We start from the raw sequence: 25,406 nt of genomic DNA, 5'->3' as shown, positions 1-25,406 counted from the left end.
AACCTGTGAATCCACAGATGAATAAAACATAGTCTCTGCCCTTGAGAAATTCCAGATTAGTGGGGAAAGCAGGCTCTATACTACAGTGTAGAACATCTCCTAAGATATTCATGTACAGAGTGTAAAACGGTACTATTTTGTCATATATTCATACTCTATTTCCTCAAGTTTAGAAAAATGCTTTATACCTACTAGCAAAATAAGCTTCCTAAGCCTTTAATGATTTGTATTAATGAAAAAACAAGTTTTAAATAAAATAAGAAAAAAGTTTTCCAAACACCACTTTTTGTGAATATCATAGAGAACCTGAGTGATAAATGAGCGAAGAAAAGGAAAAGTAGAATCTTTGAAGGTTTTCCAATTATGGTAAAAATTGTTTCAGTCACTAAAATATTTTCATATTGCATCACAAAGACTTCTTTTTGTAACAAGTAAGTGTTTGATAATTTACTTTTACATTCCCAGTCTCATGGAAATTAACGTTAGAGAGCCTTAGGCCGTCAAAATCAAACAAAAGAAATAGTTATTAACAGTGATGCCATCGTGTATTAATAAATTTACACTTGTCTTCTGTGAGAAGTTAAATAGGCATACCTAGAGTATCTGGAACCAAGAGCAGATCATTTTCTTAATATACCCCTTCTCCTTACATGACAGTTATTTTAAAAAATAATCATCAAGTGAAATAATGATAATGTCCAGAAAAGAAACTCAGATAGTATAAATTTTATTTTATTAAACTTCATTATATAATCAAGCTTGTAATGAATAATTAATTTTACAAAGAAAAAGAAAAGGAAAAAAGTAATGTATTAATCCCTTTTAACTATATTTAAGCATGTTTTTGGGAAAAGGAAAAAAATATTGATTTGTTGCACTAATAAATAACTACAATAAAATGTAATAGCAATTAAATACCACTTCAACAAAAATAATAATTTTAAAAGAATATATTTTAACTTACAAGATATTACTCAAATTTAGTAATGTTTCACATGTGAACTAAAACTTGCATTTGATAAGCAAAAATAATACATCTAGAAGTTCATGGTAATTTTCACTGTTTTAAATTTAAAATACAAAGGAAAATCCAAGTGATTATATAGAATTTTATAATCAAAATAATTTAAGTTCTCTGTCTTTGTCTTTACAATCACTGTGTTTCCCATGTTTATTTCAAGCCACTATTTAATGTAAATATATAGTGCCAGAATTAAAATGCAACCATAACTTCAGAGATTGTTTAAAACTTAGACCAACAAAATATGTTTCAGAGAGATATATTTTATCACTGACTTGTTTAGAATTGCTGGCACATAGCGGTAATAAAATACAGACTGTAAAAGTCAGCTTTGTTACTGTTTTTTAAATCCTCTAAAGACAATGCTCCCTTTTATTTGCTTTCTGTGAGGCCTCCCCTCCCACTGCAATGCCCTTGGAATGGCACTTACTAGACCATTCACCTACAGGTACTGTCTCTTCTACAAATAATATTATTTCATGATTACATTTCTGTGCCAAGGATTGTACTAGTTACTCTTATAAATTATCTCCTTTGAACCTTGCCACAATCTAACAGTGCAAGTACCCTTCCTTATTTTCATTTCATGGATGGAGAAACAATCTTAGGGACATTGAATAATTTGGTTCAGGTTATCTGAGCAAATAACAGGCAGTGCTCAAACTCAGGTCTGACTCAAAAGCCCTTATCCACCCAGTAGTGCTTCCATTTACTCATGCAACAAATAGGACCTGAGTGCCTTCTGTAAGTTAGTAACAGAACAATGCATAAGAAACAGTCCCTGTCAGAAAAGGGTTCTAAGCACCCCACTCTCCCCAGAGGTGGCCACCCTCCTATGTCTATTACCACAGATTTGTTTTACCTTTTCAGAAACTTCACCTCAATGATATCATAGAGTATGCACTCTTTTGTGTCTCCAATTTTTCTGTTTTCTCATTCTGAAACTCCTATTAATCAGGTATTTGAAGTTAAAGGTTGACCCTCCAATACTTATGTCTACTCTACTTTCAATCTCTTTTTCTTTTCTTTTCTTTTATTTTTTTTTATTGTTCAAAATATTACAGATGTCCCTTTTTCTCCCCATTGACCCATCCCACCCTGCCCCACGCCCCTCCCAATCCCTCACCACTGCATTGTCTGTATCCTTGGGTTATGTATATGAAGTTCTTTGGTTACTCTCTCCCCCGCTACTCACCCGCCTCCCTCCTTCCCTCTGAAATTCATCAGTCTGATCCATGCTTCCATGTCATTGAATCATTTCTGTCCATCAGTTTATTAAGTTCTTTAGATTCCACATATAAGTGAGATCATGTGATGTTTGTCTTTGCCTGGCTTATTTCACTTAGCATGGCATTCTCCAGGTCCATGCATAATGTCCCCAAGGGTACAAGGTCTTTCTTCTTTACCGCTGCATAGTATTCCACAGTGTAAATGTCCCACAGCTTTCTTATCCACTCATCTACTGATGGGCACTTGGGCAGTTTACAGACCTTAGCTATCGTAAACTGTGCTGTGATGAACATAGGCATGCATATATTCTTTCTCATTAGTGTTTCAGGGTTCTTGGGATATATTCTTAGAAGTGGGATCACTGGGTCAAAAGGCAGTTCCATTTTTAATTTTTTGAGGAACATTCACACTATTTTCCAAGTGGCTGCAACAGTCTGCATTCCCACCAGCAGTGTACTAGAGTTCCCCTTTCTCCACATCCTTGCCAGCATATGTCATTTGTTGATTTGTTGATGGTAGCCATTCTGACAGGAGTGAAGTGATAACTCATTGTGGTTTTAATCTGGAAAGGAGAGAGTAAAACTATCATTATTTGCAGATGACATGATATTGTACATAGAAAACCCTAAAGACTCCATCAAAGTACTACTAGATTTGAGAAATGAATTTGGCAAGGTAGCTGGATACAAAATTAACATCCGGAAATTGATGACACTTTTATACATCAACAATGAACTCTCAGAAAGTGAAACTAAAAAAAGAATACCATTTACCATTGCAACAACAACAAATAAGACACCTAGGAATAAACTTAACCAAGGACGTAAAAGACCTGTACTCGGAAAACTACAGGACACTGAAAAAAGAAATAGAGAAAGATATAAACAAGTGGGAAAATATACAATATTTACGGATTGGAAGAATTCATATAATTAAAAGGTCCATACTACCCAAAGCAATTTATAGATTCAATGCAACACCTATTAAAATACCAACAGCATATTTCACAGAGTTAGAAAAACTATTCTAAAAATTTATATGGAACCAAAAAAGACCCTAAATAGCAGCAGCCATCTTGAGAAAGAACAACAGAGTGGGAGGGATCACTTTACCAGATATCAAAATGTACTACAAAGCCACTGTAATCAAAACAGCCTGGTATTGGTACAACAACAAACATATAGATCAATGGAACAGAACGGAGACCCCAGAAATCGACCCACGCCATTATGGTCAGTTAATATTTGACAAAAGAGGCAAGCGCATCCAATGGAGTAAAGACAGTCTCTTCAGTAAATGGTGCTTGGAAAACTGGACAGCTACATGCAAAAAAATGAAACTAGACCACCAGGTCACACCATACACAAAAATAAACTCAAAATGGGTGAAAGACTTAAACATAAGTCGCAAAACCATAAAAATCCTGGAAGAAAACATAGGCAGTAAAGTTACAGACATCCCACATAGTGGAATTTTCACTGATACATCTCCTAGGGTAAGAGAAACAAAAGAAAAAATAAACATATGGGACCACATCAAACTAAAAAGCTTCTACACAGCAAAAGAAAACAGCCTCAAAATAAAAAGGAACCCCATGGTCTGGGAAAACATATTTGCCAAGGGTGTATTTGATAAGGGGCTAATTTCCAAAGTGTACAAAGAAGTTATACTACTCAGCAAGAGGAAGACAAACAATCCAATTAAAAAATGGGCAAAGTACCTGAATAGACACTTCTCCAAAGAGGACATACGGATGGCCAAGAGGCATATGAGAAAATGCTCAACATCATTAATCTTTTTTTAGTTTGTTCTACTTTCTGGGCTAATTTTGTCAATCACAACTTCCAATACTTGCATTTTTAGAATTCCCCTATTTATTCTGTCTCCTAAGTCTCTCAGAGTTTTCATTTCCTTAAGTGATTTGTAATATTTGAATGTGTACTCATTTCCAACAGATGTTGCTCTTCTTTGTGTCTTTGCCAGAGGAGCAACCCTAATGGGTATTAACGTATTTGTCTCTATGTGGGCCCCTCATGTGTCATTGGGCCAGACCAACGTTTACTATCTTGGTAAACGGTTCCTGCACCTTGTGAAAAGTCTGAATTTGGACTCCACACCTATTGGTAGCTGGTGCCACATGGCCAAACTTTTTGGGGCAAGAAGGAACAAGAAAACAAGTATGGAGCCCAGATTTGGATTGGTATTTGGGAATTGGCTGACTGGATATACTGCATTTCTGGTCAAGGGGAGCATTTACGGGGACATGAAAGTTATATAAATTTTGGTTTGCTGATGTAGCACTACAGGTAGGAGAAACTCCATCCTGGGCCTAGGAATTTATTTCAACATTTGTAATATTTTAATCCTAGCACAGTCAGATTCCCAAGCCTCAAGTGTGAAGGCCTGTAAGTCCTCAGCTCTTTCAGCTTCCACTCTTGTTCACCACTAAGACTTCGAGTGTTAGTCTTCATTTCTGGCACCCGGGGATTTTATTCTCTTACTTTTGAGCTTTTTTCTTATATTCTATCCAGAATTTTCATTGTTTTGAGGACATGGTTTATGACAGCTTTATATCCTGTTATTTATCCTCTCCCTCAATATTGTCCCTCTCCCACCACTAAACCGTACCCAGCAACCCCCTCTGCAAAATCTCCTTAACTCTCCACCCTTTATCTGTCTTCTCCAGATGATTCATCACAAACACCCAGGAACCAGGTCAGGAAAATACAACTTTCCTTAGAGTGGTCTTTTTAGTAGAAAAGGTATTTAGAGTGCAAAAGGTTAGGAACATCCGTAGGTATTTATTTATTTATTTTAAATATATCTTTATTGATTTTGGAGAGAGGAAAGGAGAGGGAGAGAGACAGAAACATCAATGATGAGAGAGTCACTGATCGGCTACAGCCCACAACCCAGTCATGTGCCCTGACCAGGAATGGAACCCCGACTGCCTGGATCTTAGGTTGATGCTCAACCACTGAGCCACACCTGACCGTGCATCCGTAGGTATTTAAAGTGAAGGCTATTATCCTGCTGCTTATAACTGATCCAGTGAGTGACTCAGTGGATTTTAAAGATAAAATTAAAGAGGTTCCTGTAAAGACAGCATTTTATTCAGCTTTCATCCCTTGTTTTAGAAGTCTGTCAGGGAGGAAAGACAGCTTGGCACAAAGTTAAGAAAATATTTCATTTCAAAGTTTTACAAGCAAGGTTTAAAGATGATGGTTTTCTTTGTAAGATAGGAAGGGATAGAACTTAAGACATAAGTCCAAAGGTCCCCCTGAGGACATGCTATATGAAAAATTTAAATTTTCCTTTCTCTTGAACTGGTAACAGTCATATTTTGCATTCATTTTAAAATCTTTTCCCTATATCCTAATTCCTTCTACTTAGCCAGTAGCCTTCAGTGCAGTAATCTTAAATAGCCTTCCCTGCATCACTTCCCCTTTGAATTTAATGACAGTGGCAGTACAACAGCTGGAGGTGAGATAATCTTTAGGGAGTTCTAGGTGGCAGCCAGGCTCAAAATAAGCAGGGGCACAAGACAAACCTAAGAGTAGCACAAAGGAGTATATGCAATATGGATAACTTAGGAACTTAATGGTATTAATGATGATGATAATAGAAGCTGATATTTTATTGTACCGCAACATTTACCAGGAATTAACCTAAGTGCTTAGCATAGATGGTATCATTTTGCTCTAAACCTCCTATGATTTAGCTACTATTGCTATTTCCAGCTTACAGATCAGGAAACAGAGGCAGAGTGTTAAAATATCATTCTCAAAGTGATGCAACTAGTGTTGGAGAAAGTGAGAGAGAAAGGGAAAAAAACCAAGGATAAAAAGAAGACCTGCTCTGGAGGATCTCAGCAGAAGAAACTTCTAGGCAATGTATATATTGTGTTGCAATTAATGCAGTTCTGCCACAATTCCTTCAGTCTCCAAGTCTCTTCATTCCCACTTTCAAATCCCAAGAGAATGCATCTAATATTCCCAGCTATGGCCTGCCCGTTAAATTAATGAGCCGTGATTAGGGAGCATAATAATGTAATTCAGGTATAGTCAACCTTATACATGAGGGGCACAGCTTAGAAATGCAGTAGTGGCTGTAAGTGGGCAGCCACTTTGAGTGGTATCTACTTTATGACCTAATGATGTAAGTAGCTGTCACAATTTTGTGAAGCTGATACATGGTCCAAAAATAAGAATTACATTTATTAAGTAAAATATATAGTGTTTAGTTTTATTATTTTTTAGTTTCCCTTGAGTGTGTATGTATATTAAATAAATTGGGAACCATCTATTATCTCGTTTTCCTTAATATGGAAAACTCACTAAAAAAGCTCAGTTTAGACTGAAATGATACTTCTTTTATCCTCACCAGAGGATATGTTTTTATTGATTTTTAGAGAGAGAGGAAAGGGGAGAGAGGGAGCGAGTTGAGAATTGAGAAAAATCAATTGGTTGCCTCCTGCAGGTGCCCTGACTGGGGATCAAACCCACAACCTGGGTATGTGCCCTGACCAGGAATCGAACCTACAACTTTTTGGTGTATGGGACAATGCTCCAAGCAACCAAGCCACCTGCTGAAATGATACACTCCTACTTCTATTTCTGACAGCATGTTGTTTTAGCTATCTGAATGAGCCATCTGCTGAAAACAACAAAAAAATACTGGGTTAAAAAAATCAAATACATTGATGAACTGGTAGGAAAGGAAGTAATTCTCAGACGGGTTAAAAAAAGGAAAGCAAGAAAATTGAGAATATCCTGAGAAAGAAGTACAGGCCAATGTGGGCTTTTGCAACCAGATCATCTGTTAAATTCTGTACACCTAGATCTTCTGCTTTGACAGCTGTGCAGTTGCCAGGGTCAGGAAATATAGCCAAGGGCCCATCTAAAAGGTTAATTTAATAGGAGACAAAAATCTGGCTACATTCAAAAAAAGGGCTACATTCCCAGGGTAAAGGTGAATGAGAAAAATAACCTGATGCATAGGTGAGTAAGGAAACATGCCTGTCTTGACCTTGGAACCCAGGAAAGGAAGAAGAGGGCTCCCCTGAGAATGTATACGGAGCTATTTGGTATAAGGCCCAAATTCAATTTACCTGTGAAATTTAATAAATCTTAAGTGAAGAACTGAGTTTAGTCCTAGGGTTTTTGGTGCCTCCAAACAACTTGCAGTAGAAATTCTAATCCTCTCTAGGAAAACTCACTTTTAACTCAGGTCTCAAAGAATCCCAGTAGCTACAATCTCAGAAACATGAGTGCAGCTTCCAAAATCACAAGCCACAAGGAAACAGGCACCATGAGCAAAACCTAGAAGAAACAAAAGGCCCATACAATTTTCAGTGTTGGATTTAACAGACACAATGCAGACTATGTTTAATTTATATAAGAACTTAGAAAATGGCTTGAAAGGAAAACCAAACAAAACTTCTAAAAATTAAAATTATTTGAAAATTTCTAGATGAACCATATAAAACAGATGTTTCTCTCTCACATTAATCTCTCTCCCTAAAAAAAAAAAAAAATCAATAAAAGCATACCCTCGGGTGAGGATAGAAAAGACACCATGAAGTGGAGGATAAAGTGGGATTTGTCTTAGAGACATCTGACAGATGTGCTAAAAGATCATAAAGAAAACGGGAAATAAGCAAAAGTTAAGATACAGTGGTTGAGAATTTTCTAGAATTGTTGCAGGACACTAATCCTGAGATTCAGGAATCCTCTCAAATCCTAAGGTTAAAAAATATGTTTATAAGGAAAGAGAGGAAGGAAGGGAAGAAGAAAGGAAAGGAAGAAAGAGAGGAGGGAGGTGGGATGGGGGAGCGAGGGAGGGATCATACCGAGATTCATTGCTTTAAAACGATGATAATACCAGAGATCTCAAAAGCAGCCAGAAGAAGGAAGAAAGAGGAAGGAGGGAAGAAGACTGAAGTCATTAGATTTTAGAGAGAAGTACAAAAAATAAATTAGGTAATTGCTATTAGGATTGAGGTAAATTTCCTTTGGGGTTCATGAACATGACAGGTATCTTGATTAAGAGTGGTGAAAAAGTCGTGAGTACAAGAAAATGTAAAGGAGGGGGAAGGCAGAAACCATGAAGAGAGTTAAGTAAAGACAGGTGAAAAACAATAGCTAACCTTTACTGAGTGCAAACGTTTTGAAGAAAGAGAAAAACTGATCAGTAAAAAACTATCACGGGTGAACATTTGCGAGGTGGAGTCGAAAGATAGAAAACGACAAGGCACAGGACCACAGACGTCTAATGCAGGCTATCTACTCATTATAATCTAAAGTTATTCTTAGCACAGCCCATTAGCTATTAAGGTTCCATCCGTTATTTCTGCTTTCCTTTTTTTTTTGCAGGTGCAGGTTGTCCTATACATCAATTTCATTAGAATGACAAGAAGGACCGCAAAATAGAATATATGAGACTATTGAGAACTATTTGTGCATCTTTTAATATGGGAAATATTCACTCTATATTTAAAATAAACTGTTTTAGTTACTGTAAGCCAAACAGACGTCCCATTTATATTTTTGGGAGTGGATACTGAGGCTAAATTCCAGCAGCGAGTTCTGATTTAGAGAGTCCAAATCGCCTGAACTTTGCTGGATATTCCAGCGTTAGAACCTTTCCTATTTTCCTACCACCGCTTGAACCCATGACTCACAAACACCGGGGCATGCAACCACCGCGGCCGGAGCAGCCGAAAAGTTGTTGTAGTAGTGTTAGGCAGGCGCAAACAACTCCCGTCATTCGCTGTGCAAATATCCACAAATAAACAGGCACCGCATTTCCGATTCTTTTGCGCAGCCTTCGCCACGGCGCCTGGTCTTTGTAGTTTCCAAGTGAAACGCTGCCGGCGAGTTAACTCGTACCGCGAAGAGACTAAAACTACACTTCCCACAACGGCGCGGGGACGGGCTCGGTCGGCCTACGTCACTGCTCCGGCCAACCAATGACAGCTCCGGGCGGCAGTGAGGCAAGCGCCGTCAGGCGCCAAAGTGTTTTTTTTTTTTCTTTTCTTTTTTTTTTCCACCGAAGCCGAGCGGGCGCTGCTAGCGGAGGCGCCATATTGGAAGGGACAAAACTCCGGCGACAGCGAGTGACACAAATAAACACCTGGACCCCCTCGTTCCCCAAGCGCTAAAGGCCGCGATGTTGTACCTAGAGGACTATCTAGAAAGTGAGTGGGCGGCGCTGGCCGGGGCCGTCTGTGGGACCTGCGGGCGGGCGAGAGCGTGAGTGGACGGGCGGGCGGGATGGCGGGGAGGGAGGGGGAGGCGGAGGATGTTTCTTTCTCACGGTAACTGGCAGCCTCGCTCTGGGCTGCCGGCTCCCTCGACCCCCCCCGTGCACGCACGCACGTAGTGACGCAGGCGCGTACTTTTTCCATTGGCCCCGCCCCTCTGACGGACTCTTGCTTTGACAGTGATTGAGCAGTTGCCAATGGACCTGCGGGACCGCTTCACGGAGATGCGCGAGATGGACCTGCAGGTGCAGAGTAAGTCGGCGCGTTTGCCCTTGTTTGCTGCGCACGTTCAGTGCCAGACTTACTTGCTCTCGACTCCAGCACCTCTACTATTTGACTCGCAGGCTGATTAGTACGTAGGAATTGTCAAAAAGAACTCTGAATGCCAAATCTTGTCTCTTCTTGCTTCCCACGCTACTTTTCTCCTGGCGTTGACAAGAGGAGGCATTGGAGCACGTATGTGCTCCTTTCTCGGATTTGGGACTGTGCATTAAAAATTCCTATACCTTCATTGAGAATGTAGCTGTATGTTTTAATGCACAGTGGCATAAATGTTGAAATTTTGACTTTGAGCCTTTTTGTATTAAACATAGATTTTAGATTTATGCTTTTGTTAAAGTTCATCCTATTAAAAATTTTTCAGGAGCAGAAAGCAAATAGAAGCATGGGTTATATGCAGTGTTTTTAGAGACCCTTGGAATGTCAAATTTGAAGTTATACATTATAGAGTATATTCTTGTCAACAGCATGGTATTTTTATTTATTTACTTTTTTTGTTAATCCTCACCTGAGGGTGTTTTTTCCATTGCTTTTCAGAGAGAGTGAAAGGAAGGGAGAGAAGGGGAGAGAGAAACATCAGTGTGAGAGAGACAGGACTGGTTGCCTCCTGCACCTGCCCCTGCCAGGGTGGGGGATCAAACCTGCAACCCAGGTAGGTGCCCTTGATGGGGATATCTAACCCACCACCTCTCTGTGGGCGGGCAGACATTCTAACCACTGAGCAACACCGACCAGGGCAACAGCTTGGTATTTTGTTAATCAAAATGAGTGAGGGAAATAAGATTTTACTCTAAAGCTTCTTATATGCAGTTATAAAATTTTTGGCTCTTCTTCTGTCAGTGATAGCTTACTGTGGTAATTTGGTGACATTTTCCCCAAAATTAACCTTGCCCTTTCATAGAGCAGTATTTGGTTTATATGATAATTTTTTTGGTGAAGTTTCTTAAAATTGTTTATGATTCGGAGAAGGTAAAGAAAAGTGCCTCTGGAGATAGGAAGGTAAATACTTAGAACAAAATTACACTTAAAACAAGAAAACAGTGATGAGTAACAAATTTATGTTCATCATGATTTGAAAGAATCTCACAATCCTTACCCCTTTGTTAAGTGAATGTAATATAGCTGTTTACTATCTCATATAGATACTATATTAAAAATTAAGGATGTAGAATAATTATATAATGCATAATGAAAATGAATAATCAAGTGTACCTTTTTGGCCTTGTGTCACTCCCTTTGCAGAAATGTAGATACTCTCAAATTATTTACATGATGTCAATGGCCGGCCTTCATGGTATATATCTGCAGAAGATATGTTCCTTGATCCCATTTATTCCAGTTGTGTTTAGGCTATACATAAAATATTTCTCATGCTACCAGGTTTTCTTAGAAAAGTAGGGGTGGAGGAAGATCTGGGCTTTGGGGTGTGATAGGGAAGAAGGGAGTACCATGAAAAGAGATCAGAGAACCAAACATTCCAGAGTGTGGGAGTCTTGAGGTAGCTAAGAACCTGTTCTCTTCTCCCCCTTGCTTCTCTGCCCCCCCCCCCCCCCCCGCAAACATTTCCATACCCATTTTTCAGGAATATACTTTCCTCAGCCTAGTGTCAGTTTCATGTGGCACATAATAGGAGGTGATATGATATGAAAGGCACCTTCTTTTATTCAGTGTATTGTGGTGTGGAAGTCTGTATGTTTCTGCAGCTTGCTCACAAAGTTCATTTTAACTTTAATATAGTTGAAATGCTAAGATTTGCTAAAGTAGTAGTGTTACAGTAGGTTTGAGCATAGATTTTGATGTCAGATCTGAGTTCATTTTAGGGCTTTACTGACTCACTCATTGACCTTGGCCTCATTACCACTTCTGAGGGGTTTTCATCATTATAAAATGAGAATCATCTGGTTAAAATAATACAGATAAATTAGAGCATATAGTACCTGATATAAAGAAGGCATTCAATAAAGAGTAACTTATTTTATGCATTTTTATTATCATTACAAATTTTAAATTCTCTTGTAATTTCGACTTAGATTATATAAATTAGAGGTTTTAAACTTGTATTTTTTATAATAAGAAGAATTTTCCAAAGTTCATAGGTATGGATTAACAAAAGAGACCTCTAGCAAATAAGTTTGGAAATGCTTATTTAAACAAACAAAAAAATTCTTTTTTAAAATTAACTGTAAGACTTCGTAGAGTCTTTAAAGAACTATTATTCACTGAAAACCGGCAAAAGAAGGATATAGTAAAAAGATTTTCCCCAATACAGGGCAACAAAATCCCATTTATTTATTTATTTATAAATGACTAATCTTGGCACATATTTAGGAAAAAAGGCTTATCTAGAATAAACAATACAATATATTAAATGAATAAATGATTGTACCTACTGCTTTTAATCATGGTATGAGATGATTGTGTGTCTAGGCCATTTTGCATGAGGTTAAAAATTTTTTTATCACTTTTTCTTATTAAAAGAATGTGACAGTTACCTCGTGGTACTTACAATAACAGTTTTGGCACATTTGGCTGATTTAATACCATTAGCTTTTCACACAAGAGTGTACTATTCAGAAACTATAGTATAGAGCCTGTCTACATTGTTGACTACTTTGACTATTGGAAAAAGTTTTGATATAACAACAAAAATAGTCAGTAGGGAAAATTGTAACTTTGTTTTTACTTTCATAATTAAGGCATTCTGTATTTACAGAATTAAAGCATGGCATATTTAAAGTTAGTGGCCAAGTGAAAAGTGTATGTTTCAGATAATTGTTTCTTTCCCCAAATCAAAGCATGTATATTCAGTGTATGAATTTGGTCATCTAAATATGAAATGTTTTATTATGTTGTAGATGCAATGGATCAACTAGAACAAAGAGTCAGTGAATTCTTTATGAATGCAAAGAAAAATAAACCAGAGTGGAGAGAAGAACAAATGGCATCCATCAAAAAAGTATGTTCAACACTCTGGGTGATTTGTCAGTTAAAATTGGGACCCTCTGAGAAAGATATTTTAAAATTAAATAGTTTTCTGGATATTATAATGAAGGAAAGTTACCAATGGCTTCATATAATTTATATAATTTGTTGTGTTTTAGAGTTTCAGGTGTAGAAATTTTTAATCATTGAAGCATTTTGGTAATTTAAAAAATTGTTTCCGTAATTAGCGACTTTTATTAGTTATAGAACCATAAAAAATGTACATTTTTAATTAGCAGACCTTGAAGCATATTTTTTTTTTGCTAGGTACCTAAGTTGGTGTTATCACAGAAAACAGAAAAATCTTAAGAGCTGAACGGATACTTAAAAAGTATTTTAGTTTAAAACTCTAAATTTATACATGAACTAGGCCTAGAAATAAAGAATTATTTGAGTTTTTAATTAGCTGTATAGTACTTTTAGCTATCTTGCAGATTAGATACTATCTATTCTTTCAGAATAGATACTGGCTCTCCCTCCAAGGTTTGCTTTAAAGGTATGATCTATTTTATTTGGAGTACATTGGAAGAACTGCTTAAGACACCTGGTTTTGGTTATGACTCTGCCATTTAGCTCTGTGACATTGGACAGGTCCTTTAATATCTCTGAGTAATAATGGCTCCCCCAACCCCAACCTTAATAAAATTGTTCAAAGATTGACTAATAAATTTGAAAACTACAAATTTAGAGTAGTTGTGTCATTTATTTTACCACATCGAGGGAAGATTATTTCTGTTAGAGGAGAAAAAAATTTAGAATTTATGACAGAATTGGTCCTGGCTTAGAGGATACCTGGAGGCTTGGGTATGTTTGAGTATAGGTATCACATATGTACATCCCCAAATCATTCGTTATCCCTTTAACCTGATAAGTTTTTGGGGTAGTGCAGCTTGCATATACTCTGAAAAGTCTGATTCTCCATGTTAATTCATGGAATCCATTTTTTTAACAATAATTTACTTTATATTAAGGAGAGATCTAAAGTATAGATTGAGTTGTATGAACTGATACCTAACTTAAAATTAGAGCGATACAGCAATTGGAAAATAGAGACATGCAGGTCAGAATTTTTCAGTAGTGTACTTTTATAAAAAATAAGTTTTAAAACTGGAGACTTTAAATGTTCTTTAAAATTAGATAAATCTTAACTTTAAAGAAATATTTTAAAGGAAAAGATCTAGTCATTAGCTCATATAACTTATTTCACTAGTATAGAGGCTAGACTTGGAATAGTACTTATTTTTATATCTTTCCTAGGAATTCTGACATTTTTCTTTAATTCTTGGCCATTGTACATAATTTCTAATTCTACCTTATTGCCACCCTTTTCTTAACTGGGTTTTTATTGCTTATTTAGGATGACCGACAATGATAACAAGGTATGGTAATGAAAATGTAGTTATGTGTCCTAGATACACATATTTTAAGATTATTAATTCTTGAAATGAAAATGTTTTGATTTAGGATTACTATAAAGCTTTGGAAGATGCAGATGAGAAAGTACAGTTGGCAAACCAGATATATGATTTGGTAAGTAAAATTAATGTGCATGCTGTGCACTTGAATTGTGGTCACTTTAAATTTTATTGGCTTAAATGTAATAGGAAGAACAGACTAAAACATTTAACTTGAGAGTTCAGTATCTGTTTGGTTTCTTTATGGAGAAGAGTCCTGGAGTGTCCACAGTGTTACTTAACAGGTCAAGATCCTTACATTTTAGCCAAATCTATATTGCTTTTAAATTGTATCTGATATTAGACTTTTTGTTTGTTTAGCTTTATTTTAGTAATCCTTATCTTCTTAAGGTAGTGTGTTTACTTTCCTGATAAATCATATTGAGATTGTTTCTTTGGTAAAATACACATAAGACTACGGTGTTGACAAGGGTCCTTGGTAGTATGATTAGAAATGAAGAAGAGAATCATTTGAATCAGTGTTAGTAGATCCTACTCAGTTATCTATTCAGTGATGTCAACATACAGTACACAACTAGCTTAGGTGGCAAAAATGGGAAGCAGTAGATTAAATAAACTTTAAAAAAAGTTCTTTTTTGCTGTAGCAGCGCTTGTAAAAGATTGAAATCACAAGACAGGGTACATGCAATATTTCTCAAACTGGTATAGATACAATGCTCTTCTTTATTTAAAGCATCTTCTAAAATAGATAGGTAATACTCATTTCTGGTTTCCCTCAAAGCAAGCTGAAGCTGAAAACAGATGTTCACTTTTGGTGAACTTTACAATATAGTTTTTATATTTTATTTTTTTAGTCTTGTCTGGACACAGTTTTATTACTGAACAAGTACACGTGAATATAAATGTCATTGGTAAGCAAGACACAAGAAAAAATATGCATGCTACATATGGTGAACATTGTAAATGCTTATACAAAACTAGAAAACATTTTTCATGTAAAGCCATAGAAAATGTTTAGGTTTTTTTTTTTATGTAGTGAAATATTTTTATGTAGTGAAAATATTTTATGGCTGTAATAACTAGGCTCCTTTGTTCTTACAGTTATTCTGAAAACAATTTCATAAAAGGTACTACCTAAAGAGAGGTAGAGGAGGTGGTAGCTTCATTTACTGTGGAATGAGAAAAAAAATCTTTATTGTTTCAGTCTTGAATTATGTTTATAAACATAGAAAAAGACATTTTTCTTTGAGCCCAAGACTAATTTTTTAGTAACATTCTTCCTCATATTTAATGACTGTATGTGTCCATCTTTATGTATAGACTACCGGCTTTTTAAATCATAGAGCTCTTTAGTTGTACTCTGTTTAGTTTATATTGTGTTATTTTGCTTCTTTTTATACCTTTAAAAACACTTCATGCATTTAGAAAAATATGTATATAACATACATATGTGCTTTTTAAATGTGTGTTTGTGTGTGTATCTGTTATTTATGAACCAGTGTGCATTCACTCTGTGGTTGGTATAGTGGAGTTTTCCTGAGTATAATGAAGGAATTAAGAGAAAATACTACAAATGGCTCCTCTCCTCAAGGTAAACTAGATGGGAAGACATGCCCACAAAATAAAGGAAGAGCCTGAATAGGACCATGTAACAATAAAGATTAATGCAGTTGAGTATTAAGGGATATCTGGTAAAAGACTGAATTAAGTCATGTGGAGTTATTGTTGATTTCTTAGAGGGTATGAGATGAGTTTTGAGTAGAATTTATTCAGAGGCTCAGGAGTCTGGATTAGTTATTATATTGAGGGGAAGGCATTTCACTCAGAAATAATGGATAAACATAGAATGAAAATGAAAATTAAATTCTTTGAGGGCGATAGATTTATTTAGACTAGAGAATGAGGTAATAAAAAGTGATGTATGGTGATACAGTATGGTGATAACCAGAGGGAAAGGGGAGTGGGGAGAGGTAGGAAAGAGTACAGGGAGCATAAATGGTGATGGAAGGAGTCTTGACTTGGGGTGGTGAACACACAATACATTATCCACATAATATATTATAGAAATGTACCCTTGAAACCTGTATAATTTTATTAACCAATGTGACCCTAATAAATTTAATTTTAAAAGGTGATGTGATAAATTTAATAAAATGTAATAAAAAGCAAGTGTCCATAACAGAGCCATACAAACATGAGTTCAGCTATGGTAAAGTTATTTAATCCTGGAACCTCAGTTTCCTTATCTGTAAAATAACAGTATTAATTTGTACCTTATAGGAGGATTTACCACATGTATATGTAATACTTTGAGCTTGGCAGATAGTAGGCGCTCACTCCATTTTTAAATCCTCACTCCATCTCATTTCTTTGACTGCTATTTTCTACTTTCCTGAAGCCACTTCTCTTTCAGATCTGTCAAGCTGAACCTGTTTAATTCCCATTCTTCCAGTATTCTTTGCACTGTCTTTTGTCTTCTTTTAGTCTTTTCCTCTCTCCTTTCCCCTTCCTTCCTCCTCCGGTCTATTTTTAATCCCCCCTTTCTATCTTTCCCTTCCTTTTTTAATACTCCATTGCTATTTCAGGTGACCATCATATTCATAATATAAAAACCCATTCTTCTTTGAGATTTAGTATTAATCATCAATATTATCCTCTCACCTTTGTGGCCTTTCTCTTCCTTCTTGAATATTGCTCATAATGGTTGCTGTTTCTCAGGGTTCAGATCTTGATCTACATTGTTTCTTACTCTATTCAAGTGTATCTCATAAAGAGGTAACTCTTCCCACTGCTACTCCAACTCCAGAGGCCAGGAAGACCAAATGACACATGGTAAAGACTTGTTTTGTCAAATGCCAGTTTTATCTCCTTTGTCCCCATATGCACCACCCAAGTTGAGAAGCATTCTCAACTTTTCGACATATTCACTTAGTTTTGACAATTATACGTTAATTATTCCTCAAGCACAGACTTCTCTTATGAGTCTGTTCATCTTATCTGAGAGTAACCAGGCCTGGGAGCTCAGTGTATTAAAACTTAATTCTTAGCCTCCCTTTTTCTTCTCTCGTTCCCTCCAACCCCCCACTACACACAGACATTTTCTTTTTTTTTTATATTGTTCACACTGTTACAGATATCCCCTATTCCCCCCTTTTGCCCTCTTTCACCCAGCCCCCAGTGCCCCCACAGACCTTCCCAACATTATTGTCTGTGTCCATGGACTATGCATATAAGTTTATATATGCTTATATGCATGGGCTATATTTGGTTAATTTCTTCCAGTCCCCTTCCCCAAAACCCTCCCCACTGAAATCTGTCATTCTGTTCAAAGTATTCAACCTCTAGTCCTATTTTGTTCATCAGTTTATTTTGTTCATTAGATTCCACATATAAGTGAGATCATGTGTATTTGTCTTTCTCTGACTAGCTTATTTCACTTAGCATAATAATCTCCAGGTCCATCCATGCTGTCCAAAGGGTAAGATAAGAGTTCCTTCTGTTTTACAGCTCTATAGTATTTCATGGTGTAAATGGACCACAGCTTTTTTATCTGCTTATCTACTGATGGGCACTTGGTTGTTTCCAGACCTTGGCTATGGTAAATAATGCTCCTGTGAACATAGGGGTGCATATATTCTTTCTGATTGGTGTTTGGGATTCTTAGGATATGTTCCCAGAAATGGGATCTCTGGGTCAAAAGGCATTCCCATTTTTAATTTTTTGAAGAAACTCCATACTGTTTTCCACAGTGGCTGCACCAGTCTGCATTCCCACCAGCAGTATACTAGGCTTCCCTTTTCTCTACAACCTTGCTGGTACTTATTGCTTGTTGATTTATTGATGGTAGCCATTCTGACAGGTGTGAGGTGATACCCCATTGTCGTTTTAATTTGCATCTCTCTGATGATTAGTGACATTGAGCACTTTTTCATATGTCTGTTGGCCATCTGTGTGTTCTCTTTGGGAAAGAGTCTATTCAGGTCCTTTGCCCATTTTTAAATTGGATTGTTTGTCTTCCTGATGTTGAGTTGTGTATGTTCTTCATATGTTTTGGAAATTAACCCCTAATCAGATGTATCATTGGCGAATATATTCTCCCATACAGTGGGTTCCCTTTTCATTTTGTTGATGGTTTCTTTTGCAATGCAAAAGCTTTTTAGTTTGATGTAGTCCCATTTGTTCATTTTTTCCTTGGTTTCCCTTGCCATGGGGGATGCATTGGCAAAAATACCACTGCATGAGATGTCTGAAATTTTACTGCCTATTTTCTTCTAGGATTTTTATGGCTTTGCCACTTATATTTAAGCCTTTTATCCATTTTGAGTTTATTCTTGTGTATGGTGTATATTGGTGTTCATTTTTTTTTGCATATACGTGTCCAATTTTCCCAACAGGATTTATTGGAGAGACTGTTTTCATTCCATTGAATGTTCTTACCTCCCTTGTCTAATATCAACTCACCATAAAGGCATGGGTTGATTTTTAGGACTCTCTGTTCTATTCCATTGATCTCTATGCCTGTTCTAATGCCAGTACCAAACAGTTTTAATTACAGTGGCTTTGTAGTATAATTTGATATCCAGTATTGTGAGGCCTCCAACTCATTTTTTCCTCAAGATTTCTGTGGCTATTTGGCATATTTTTGGTTCCATATAATTTTTTGGAATATTTGTTGTAGATCTGTGAAATTTGCTGATGGTATTTTAATAGGAATTGCATTGAATCTATAGATTGCTTTGGGTAGTATGGACATTTTAATGATGTTAATTCCTCAATCCATGAACACAGTATATGTTTTCACTTGTTTGTATGTTCTTCTTTTTCCTTCTTTGGTGTCCTATAGTTTTCCGGGTACAGGTTTTTTATATCCTAGGTTAAATTTATTCCCAGGTACCCTATTTTGTTGTTGTTGTGGTTGCTGCAATGGTAAATAGAATTGTTTACTTAGTATCTCTCTTAGTTTGTTATTGGTATATAAAAATGCTACTATTATTTTTGTATCCTGCAGTTATGACAGATTCATTTATTAAATATAGTAGCTTTTTGGTGGAGTCTTTAGGGTTTTCTGTATACAATATCATGTCATTTACAAATAATAACAGTTTCATAGTCTCCTTTACAATTGGATGCCTTTGATTTCTTTTACTGTCTGATTGCTGTGGCTAGGACTTCCAATACTATGTTGAATAAGAGTGGTAAAAGTGGATATCCCTGTCTTGTTCCTGATCTTAAGGGAAATGCTTTTAGTTTTTGCCCACTGAGTATGATGTTAGCTGTAGGTTTCCCATAAGTAGCCTTTATTATGTTAAAGTATCATCCTACTATTCCCACTTCACTGAGAGTTTATCATAAATGGCTGCTGGATTTTGTCAAATGCTTTTTTTTGCATCTATTGATTTCATCATGTGATTTTTATCCTTCATTTTGTTTATGTGATGTATCACATTTATTGATTTGCAAATAATGTACCAACTTTGTATCCCCAAATGAATTCCACTTGGTCATGGTGTGTGATCTTTTAAATGTATTACCAAATCATATTTGCTAATATTTTGTTGAGGATTTTAGCATCTATGTTCATCAGGGATATTAGTCTGTAATTTTATTTCTGTGTACTTTATTGACTTTATCTGGTTTTTGAATTAGAATAATGCTGGCCTCATAAAAAGAGCTTGGAAGTCTTCCCTCCTCTTGAATTTTTTGGAGTGGTTTGAGGAGGATAGGTGTTAGTTCTTCTTTGCATACTTGGTAAAAGTCACCTGTGAAGTCATCAGGTCCAAGAATTTTGTTTGCTGGGAGTTTTTTTATTACTACATCAGTTTCATTAGTTGTTACTGATCTATTCAGGATTTTTTATTCTTCCTGATTCATTTTTGGAAGATTGTATGTTTCTAGGAATTTGTCCATTTTGCCTACATTGGCTAATTTGCTGGCATACAGTTCATAGTATTTTCTTACAATCCTTTGAATTTCTGTGATGTCAGTTGTTACTTTACCTCTTTCATTTCTGATTTTATTTATTTTGGTCCTCTCTCTTTTTTTCTTGATTAATCTGACTAACTGTACATTAATTTGGTTTATCTTTTCAAAGAACCAGCTCTTGGTTTCATTGTTATTGTTATGTATCATGTTATCCTACACCTCCCTTAAACTGTCTTCCTGTTTTTTAGTAGTTTTTTCTTTTTGCTGCTCAGACTGAGTGAATTTTTCTACTGTCCTCTAATTCGCTGACCTGATCCTTGGCTTTCTCTAATCTGTTTATTCCTTCCAGTATATTCTTTATTTCTGCTGTGTCATTCTTCATTTCTGACTCTTTTTCATTCTTTCTATATCTTTTTTCATGTTGTTGAGCATCCTTATAATCATTACTCTGAACTCTATATATGATAAATTGCTTATCTCTATTTCATTTAGCTCTTCTTTGGAAGAATGATCTTGTTCTTTCTTTTGGAACTTGTTTCATTGTCTCCCCATTTTGGATGCCTATTTGTTTTTTTTTTTCCATGTGTTAGGTAGATCTGTTACAAGTCCCAGTCTTGGTAGGGTGCCCTTATGTAGTAGGTAACTTGTGGTACCCAGTGGCACCTGGGTGCTGTAACAGTGTCCCTTGTACACATTGTGTAGGCCCTCCTGTTGTAATTGAGTCTTGATTGCTATTGGCTTATTCGTGTATAGGCTCGACCCTCAGGCTAGCTGACAGTGAGGTTCAACCCCGTATACAGCACACAGGCTGCTGTGCAAAGGCTTATCACGTGAAACGGAAATCACCTCAGCAAGGTTTGGAGCCTGCCAGTATCTCTCTGCTTGTGAAGCTTATTGGATACTGTTTGTGAAGCTTATTGGATCCTGCTCTGCTGTCTGAGCTGGCCACTGTGATTATTGGTTATGGAACTCTTTGGAGGGTCTCTGGTGCAAGCCAATGTCTGATGCTTTTTGTGCCTGGCCCTAAGTACTCTTTTTGGAGAAATGGGCAATCCACAGCATATGGCTTCCTCTGCTAGGGCTTGGTATGTGTGGCAAGGACCAAGCTGTGCACCATGGTCTGCTTTTACTAGCCCCAGGCCCAGAAGCAGTTCAGGCAGAGACTCAAAGCATCCAGAGATCTGCCTCTGCCTGCAGGCTGATTGTTAGTCTCAGTCATTTAATGAGCCTCAGGCTATAGACCTCAGCAGGGCATAAACTCCACAGGGTGGGTTGATAGGCTTTCCAACAGGTGGGGCAATTGCTTCTCCCTGAGACTAAAGCTGCATTGATGGGAAAGCTCTGCCTGAGAAAGATGGCTTCTGCAGCATGGGGGAATGACATCACAGGGATTCCAGCAACTGTCCTCTCAGCTCTCTCCCCAGAGCCACCAACCCCATACTCTATTCATGCAGCTCTAAACAACTGTGTCCTCCCTCTGCCAGAGCCCAAAATGAGTGGCTGCAAACTAAATTTAGTGTGTTCGCCTCTTAAGGGAGCCTACATTTTCATCTCTCCCTGCTGGATAGAACTCCTGATGCTCTTCACAGTCAGATGTTCCAGTGGGCACCTTTTCTGGTCCTGTTACTCTGGGCAGGGGAGCCCAGTTTGAGGTGAAACCCGAGACTTCTCAGGAGGAACCCCTCTTAGCTGAGATATCCCTCCAGAACTTCAGCTGCTGCCTGTGGCTGCTCAGCTAGCCCTCTTGCTGCTCCACACTTTCTACCAGTCTCGATGTGGCCTCCTCTTTACATTCTCCTTATTACATGTGGCTTTTCTCCAGCTAGCCTTCAGTTGGTTATTCGGGATGATTTTCCTATATTTTAGTTGTAATTCCAGTTTGGGGTTGGTCCCAGGAGAATGTCCGAGTAGCTTCCACTAAATCTGCCACAATCTTGGAATCCCTGATTTTTTGGGGGGAAATTCCCTGCCTACTTGATTTGGCAGCGTGAGGGTGACAGGCAGCCAGGCAGAGCTGAATTATTGCGACTGTCTTCCCTGGTTGGCTTCTTTCTGGGAGACAAACAGGCGTGTGCTAGGCCCTGCACCTGCATTACTTGGAATCCGATCCAAACTTCCCAGCAAGTTCAGCCCTCGCAGCCTGGGAAGGAAAAGAGCTGCATGTCACTTCTCCTACAGGTTATGGATACCATCCTCAACAGGAGTTTGTTCAAATTACCCTGGCCAGGTCCTGGATATTCCTGCTGAGTGCAGTTCTGTGGGGAAAGAAAGAGCATCTCAAAAAGGGGCATTCAAGGAGTGAGAATTGAGTCAGACCTATCCTCTGGGCTCTGGATACTCCACCTGCTAGACTACTTGGGGCTCTGCCTGCCGATCTATGAACAGGCTGCCAAGGGCCAGGCAGCGACAGCAACTGATATTGGCTTACACCAGAGAACATCCCAGGAGGCTAGGGACTGGAATACCAAGTGGCCAGCGTCAGACAACATCAGAGCAGGATCTAGGAAGATCCACAAGCAGCATAACCAAAGTGTTATCATAGTAGGCGCCCAGATATGCTGAGGCTAACTCCACTTAAAAAAAAAAAAAGTATTTTCATTATTTTTTTCTCTTTTATTTTTTACTATTTTTTTCTTTTTTAATCTCTTCTCTTTCCTTTTCCTATTCTATATTTCTTTTCTTTTTATATTCTTTTCTCCTGTTATTTTTCTATTTTCTATTTTATTTTATTATCACTACTTTTTAAAAATTCTTAATTTCTTTCCTTTTCTCTTCTTTCCTTTCATATTGTACACTTCATTTCATTTTTTCATTATTTTTTGCCTCTCTTACTCATTTTCTCTGGTTTTTTTTTTTTGTTTTTTTGCTATAAGTGGTGGTTTGCTTTGTGTGTGTATGTGTTGTTTCAGTTTGGTCTTGCTTTGTTTTATTTTCTTATGTCATCACCTGTACAACAATTTGCACAACAGTGTTGGTGTTTAGACTCAGCCAGCCAGCCAGAGGGCCAAAACCACCCACAAATGGGACAACAGCAATCAAGAACCAATTATAAAAGGAGGGCCCTTGTAATCCACGCAAGGGACATTCCTAGAGCATCCAGTTCAGAAGATCAAGGAGACTACAACACTGGGTCCAACAGGACAACCACTACAGTAGTCTACCCAACAAAGACTGGGAGTCATAGCAGTTCTGTCTAATACATAGAAACAAACACAAAGAAATAGCAAAAATGGAGAAACAATGAAACGGGCCCCAAAGGAAATAAAAGGAGCTATATTCAAATGAAGAGCTAAATGAAATGGAGGCAAGCAGTTTATCAGAAATAGAGATCAAAGAAATGGTTTTAAGAATGCTCAACAGCAGAAAAGGTACATAGAAACCATGAAAAACAACCAGTTGGAAATGCATAAAAACATATCTGAAATAAAGAATACACTGGAAGGAATAAACAGGAGGTTAGAGGGAGAAGAGGATCAAATCAGCAATTTGGAAGATAAAGTAGGGAAAAAATTAGAGCAGCAAAAAGAAAAAATAATTGTCCTAGGTGGTTTGGCTCGATTCTAGCCAAGGTCACATTCCTCAGTTGCAGGCTCGATCCCTGACCCCTGTCAGGGTGCATGTGGGAGTCAACCTATCAATGTGAACTCTCACATCAATGTTTCTCTCTCTCTTTCCCCATTCCACACTCTCTGAAAAGCAATGGAAAAAATATCCTTGGGTGAAGATTAAGAAAAAATTAAAAAGCATGAGGATACTTTAAAGGAACTTTGTAGCAAAATGGAAGGTAGCATCTGCATCATAAGGATACCAGAGGGAGAAGAAAGTAAGCAAGGGATAGAGAACCTGTTTGAAGAAATAGTGACAGCAGAAAAGGTACATAGAAATCATTCCTAACTTGATGAAGAAAAAAGTCACACAAGTTCAAGAAGTACAGAGACCCAGTCAAGAGAACGAAAAGAGAACCACACCAAAACCTAACATAATTAAAATGGCCAAGTTAAAGACAGAGAGAATCTTAAAGACAGGAAAAGAGAGATAGTTATTTAGCATAAAAGGGTGTTTCATATGGCTGTCAGCTGATTTCTCAACAGAATTACTACATGCCAGAAGGGAATGGCATGAAGTATTTATTTGAGGTAATGAAAATTAAGGATCTGAATCCAAGACCAGTCTATCCAGCAAGGCTATCATTAAAATTAGATGGAGAAATAAAGAGCTTCCCGAAGCAGGAGGAAAAAAGGCTAAAGGCATATTACCACCAAACCAGCATTGTAAGATATGTTAAAGGCACTACTGTAATAAGAATAGTGAGCAAGAGAGAAACATAGGCATAAAGAATTAAAATGTCAATAAATAAGTACCTATCAATAGTAATCTTAAATGTAAATGGATGAAATGCTCTAATAAAAAAATATAGGGTAGCTGAATGGATAAGAAAACATGACCCATATATATGCTATCTACAAGAGACCAATTTTAGAACAAAAGATTCCCATAGGATGAAAGTGAAGGGATGAAAAAATAAATTTCCATGCAAATGGATACCAAAAAAGAAGGCGGAGCAATACTTATATCTGACAAAATAGACTTCAAAACAAAGGCTATAAAGAGACAAAGAAGGTCACTACATAATAGTAAAGGGATTGTTCCAACAAGTGGATATGACCCTAGTAAATATACGTACACCCAATATAGGAGCACCTAGATATATAAAATAAATCACTCTTGCAGGACTTTAAGGTAGAGATTGATAGCAATAGAGTGATAGTAGGGTAATTCAACACCTCACTGACTTCACTGCATAGATCTTCCAGATAAAATATAAAAAAGGAAAGAATGGCCCTAAATGACACACTAGATCAGATGGATTTAATTGACATTTACAGAATATTTCACCCCAAAACTGCAGAGTATACATTCTTATGTGTGCACCGGGGCATTCTCAAAGATAGACCACATGTTAGGACACAAACAAGTCTCTACATGTTCATGAAGACTAAAATCATATCAAGCATCTTAGAGCACAATGGCATGAAAGTAGAAGGAAGGAAATAGTAAAGATCAGGGTAGAAATAAATGACATAGAGACTGAAAAAACAATACAAAAGATCAATGAAACCAAGAGCTTGTTCTTTGAAAAGATAAACAGGATTAATGTACGTTTAGTCAGACTCGTCAAGAAACAAAGAGATGGGATGTAAGTAAAATCAGAAACGAAAGAGGTGAAGTAACAACTGACACCACAGAAATAGGATTGTAAGGAAATTTTACACTCAACTATATGCCAACAAAT

The 25,406-nt window shown here is 37.1% G+C and overlaps 1 protein-coding gene across 1 annotated transcript in view; it reads left to right on the top strand.

The window, feature by feature from the left end:
* The first annotated feature begins 9,300 nt into the window (after positions 1-9,300).
* Positions 9,301-25,406, top strand: part of ING3 (inhibitor of growth family member 3) — a 35,289-nt gene continuing 19,183 nt past the window's right edge. The window contains exons 1-4 of the mRNA XM_081147895.1: positions 9,301-9,449; positions 9,696-9,767; positions 12,650-12,750; positions 14,241-14,306. Of these exons, the coding sequence (XP_081004021.1) occupies positions 9,422-9,449; positions 9,696-9,767; positions 12,650-12,750; positions 14,241-14,306 (267 nt within the window). The 5' untranslated portion in view covers positions 9,301-9,421. The remainder of the gene's footprint in view (positions 9,450-9,695; positions 9,768-12,649; positions 12,751-14,240; positions 14,307-25,406) is intronic.

This window comes from Miniopterus schreibersii (assembly GCF_964146895.1).
Source record: "Miniopterus schreibersii genome assembly, chromosome: 9".
In the NCBI taxonomy this organism is placed as follows: domain Eukaryota; kingdom Metazoa; phylum Chordata; class Mammalia; order Chiroptera; family Miniopteridae; genus Miniopterus; species Miniopterus schreibersii.
Note: the sequence above shows the minus strand (reverse complement) of the source record. Positions and strands in the feature narration are given on the sequence as shown.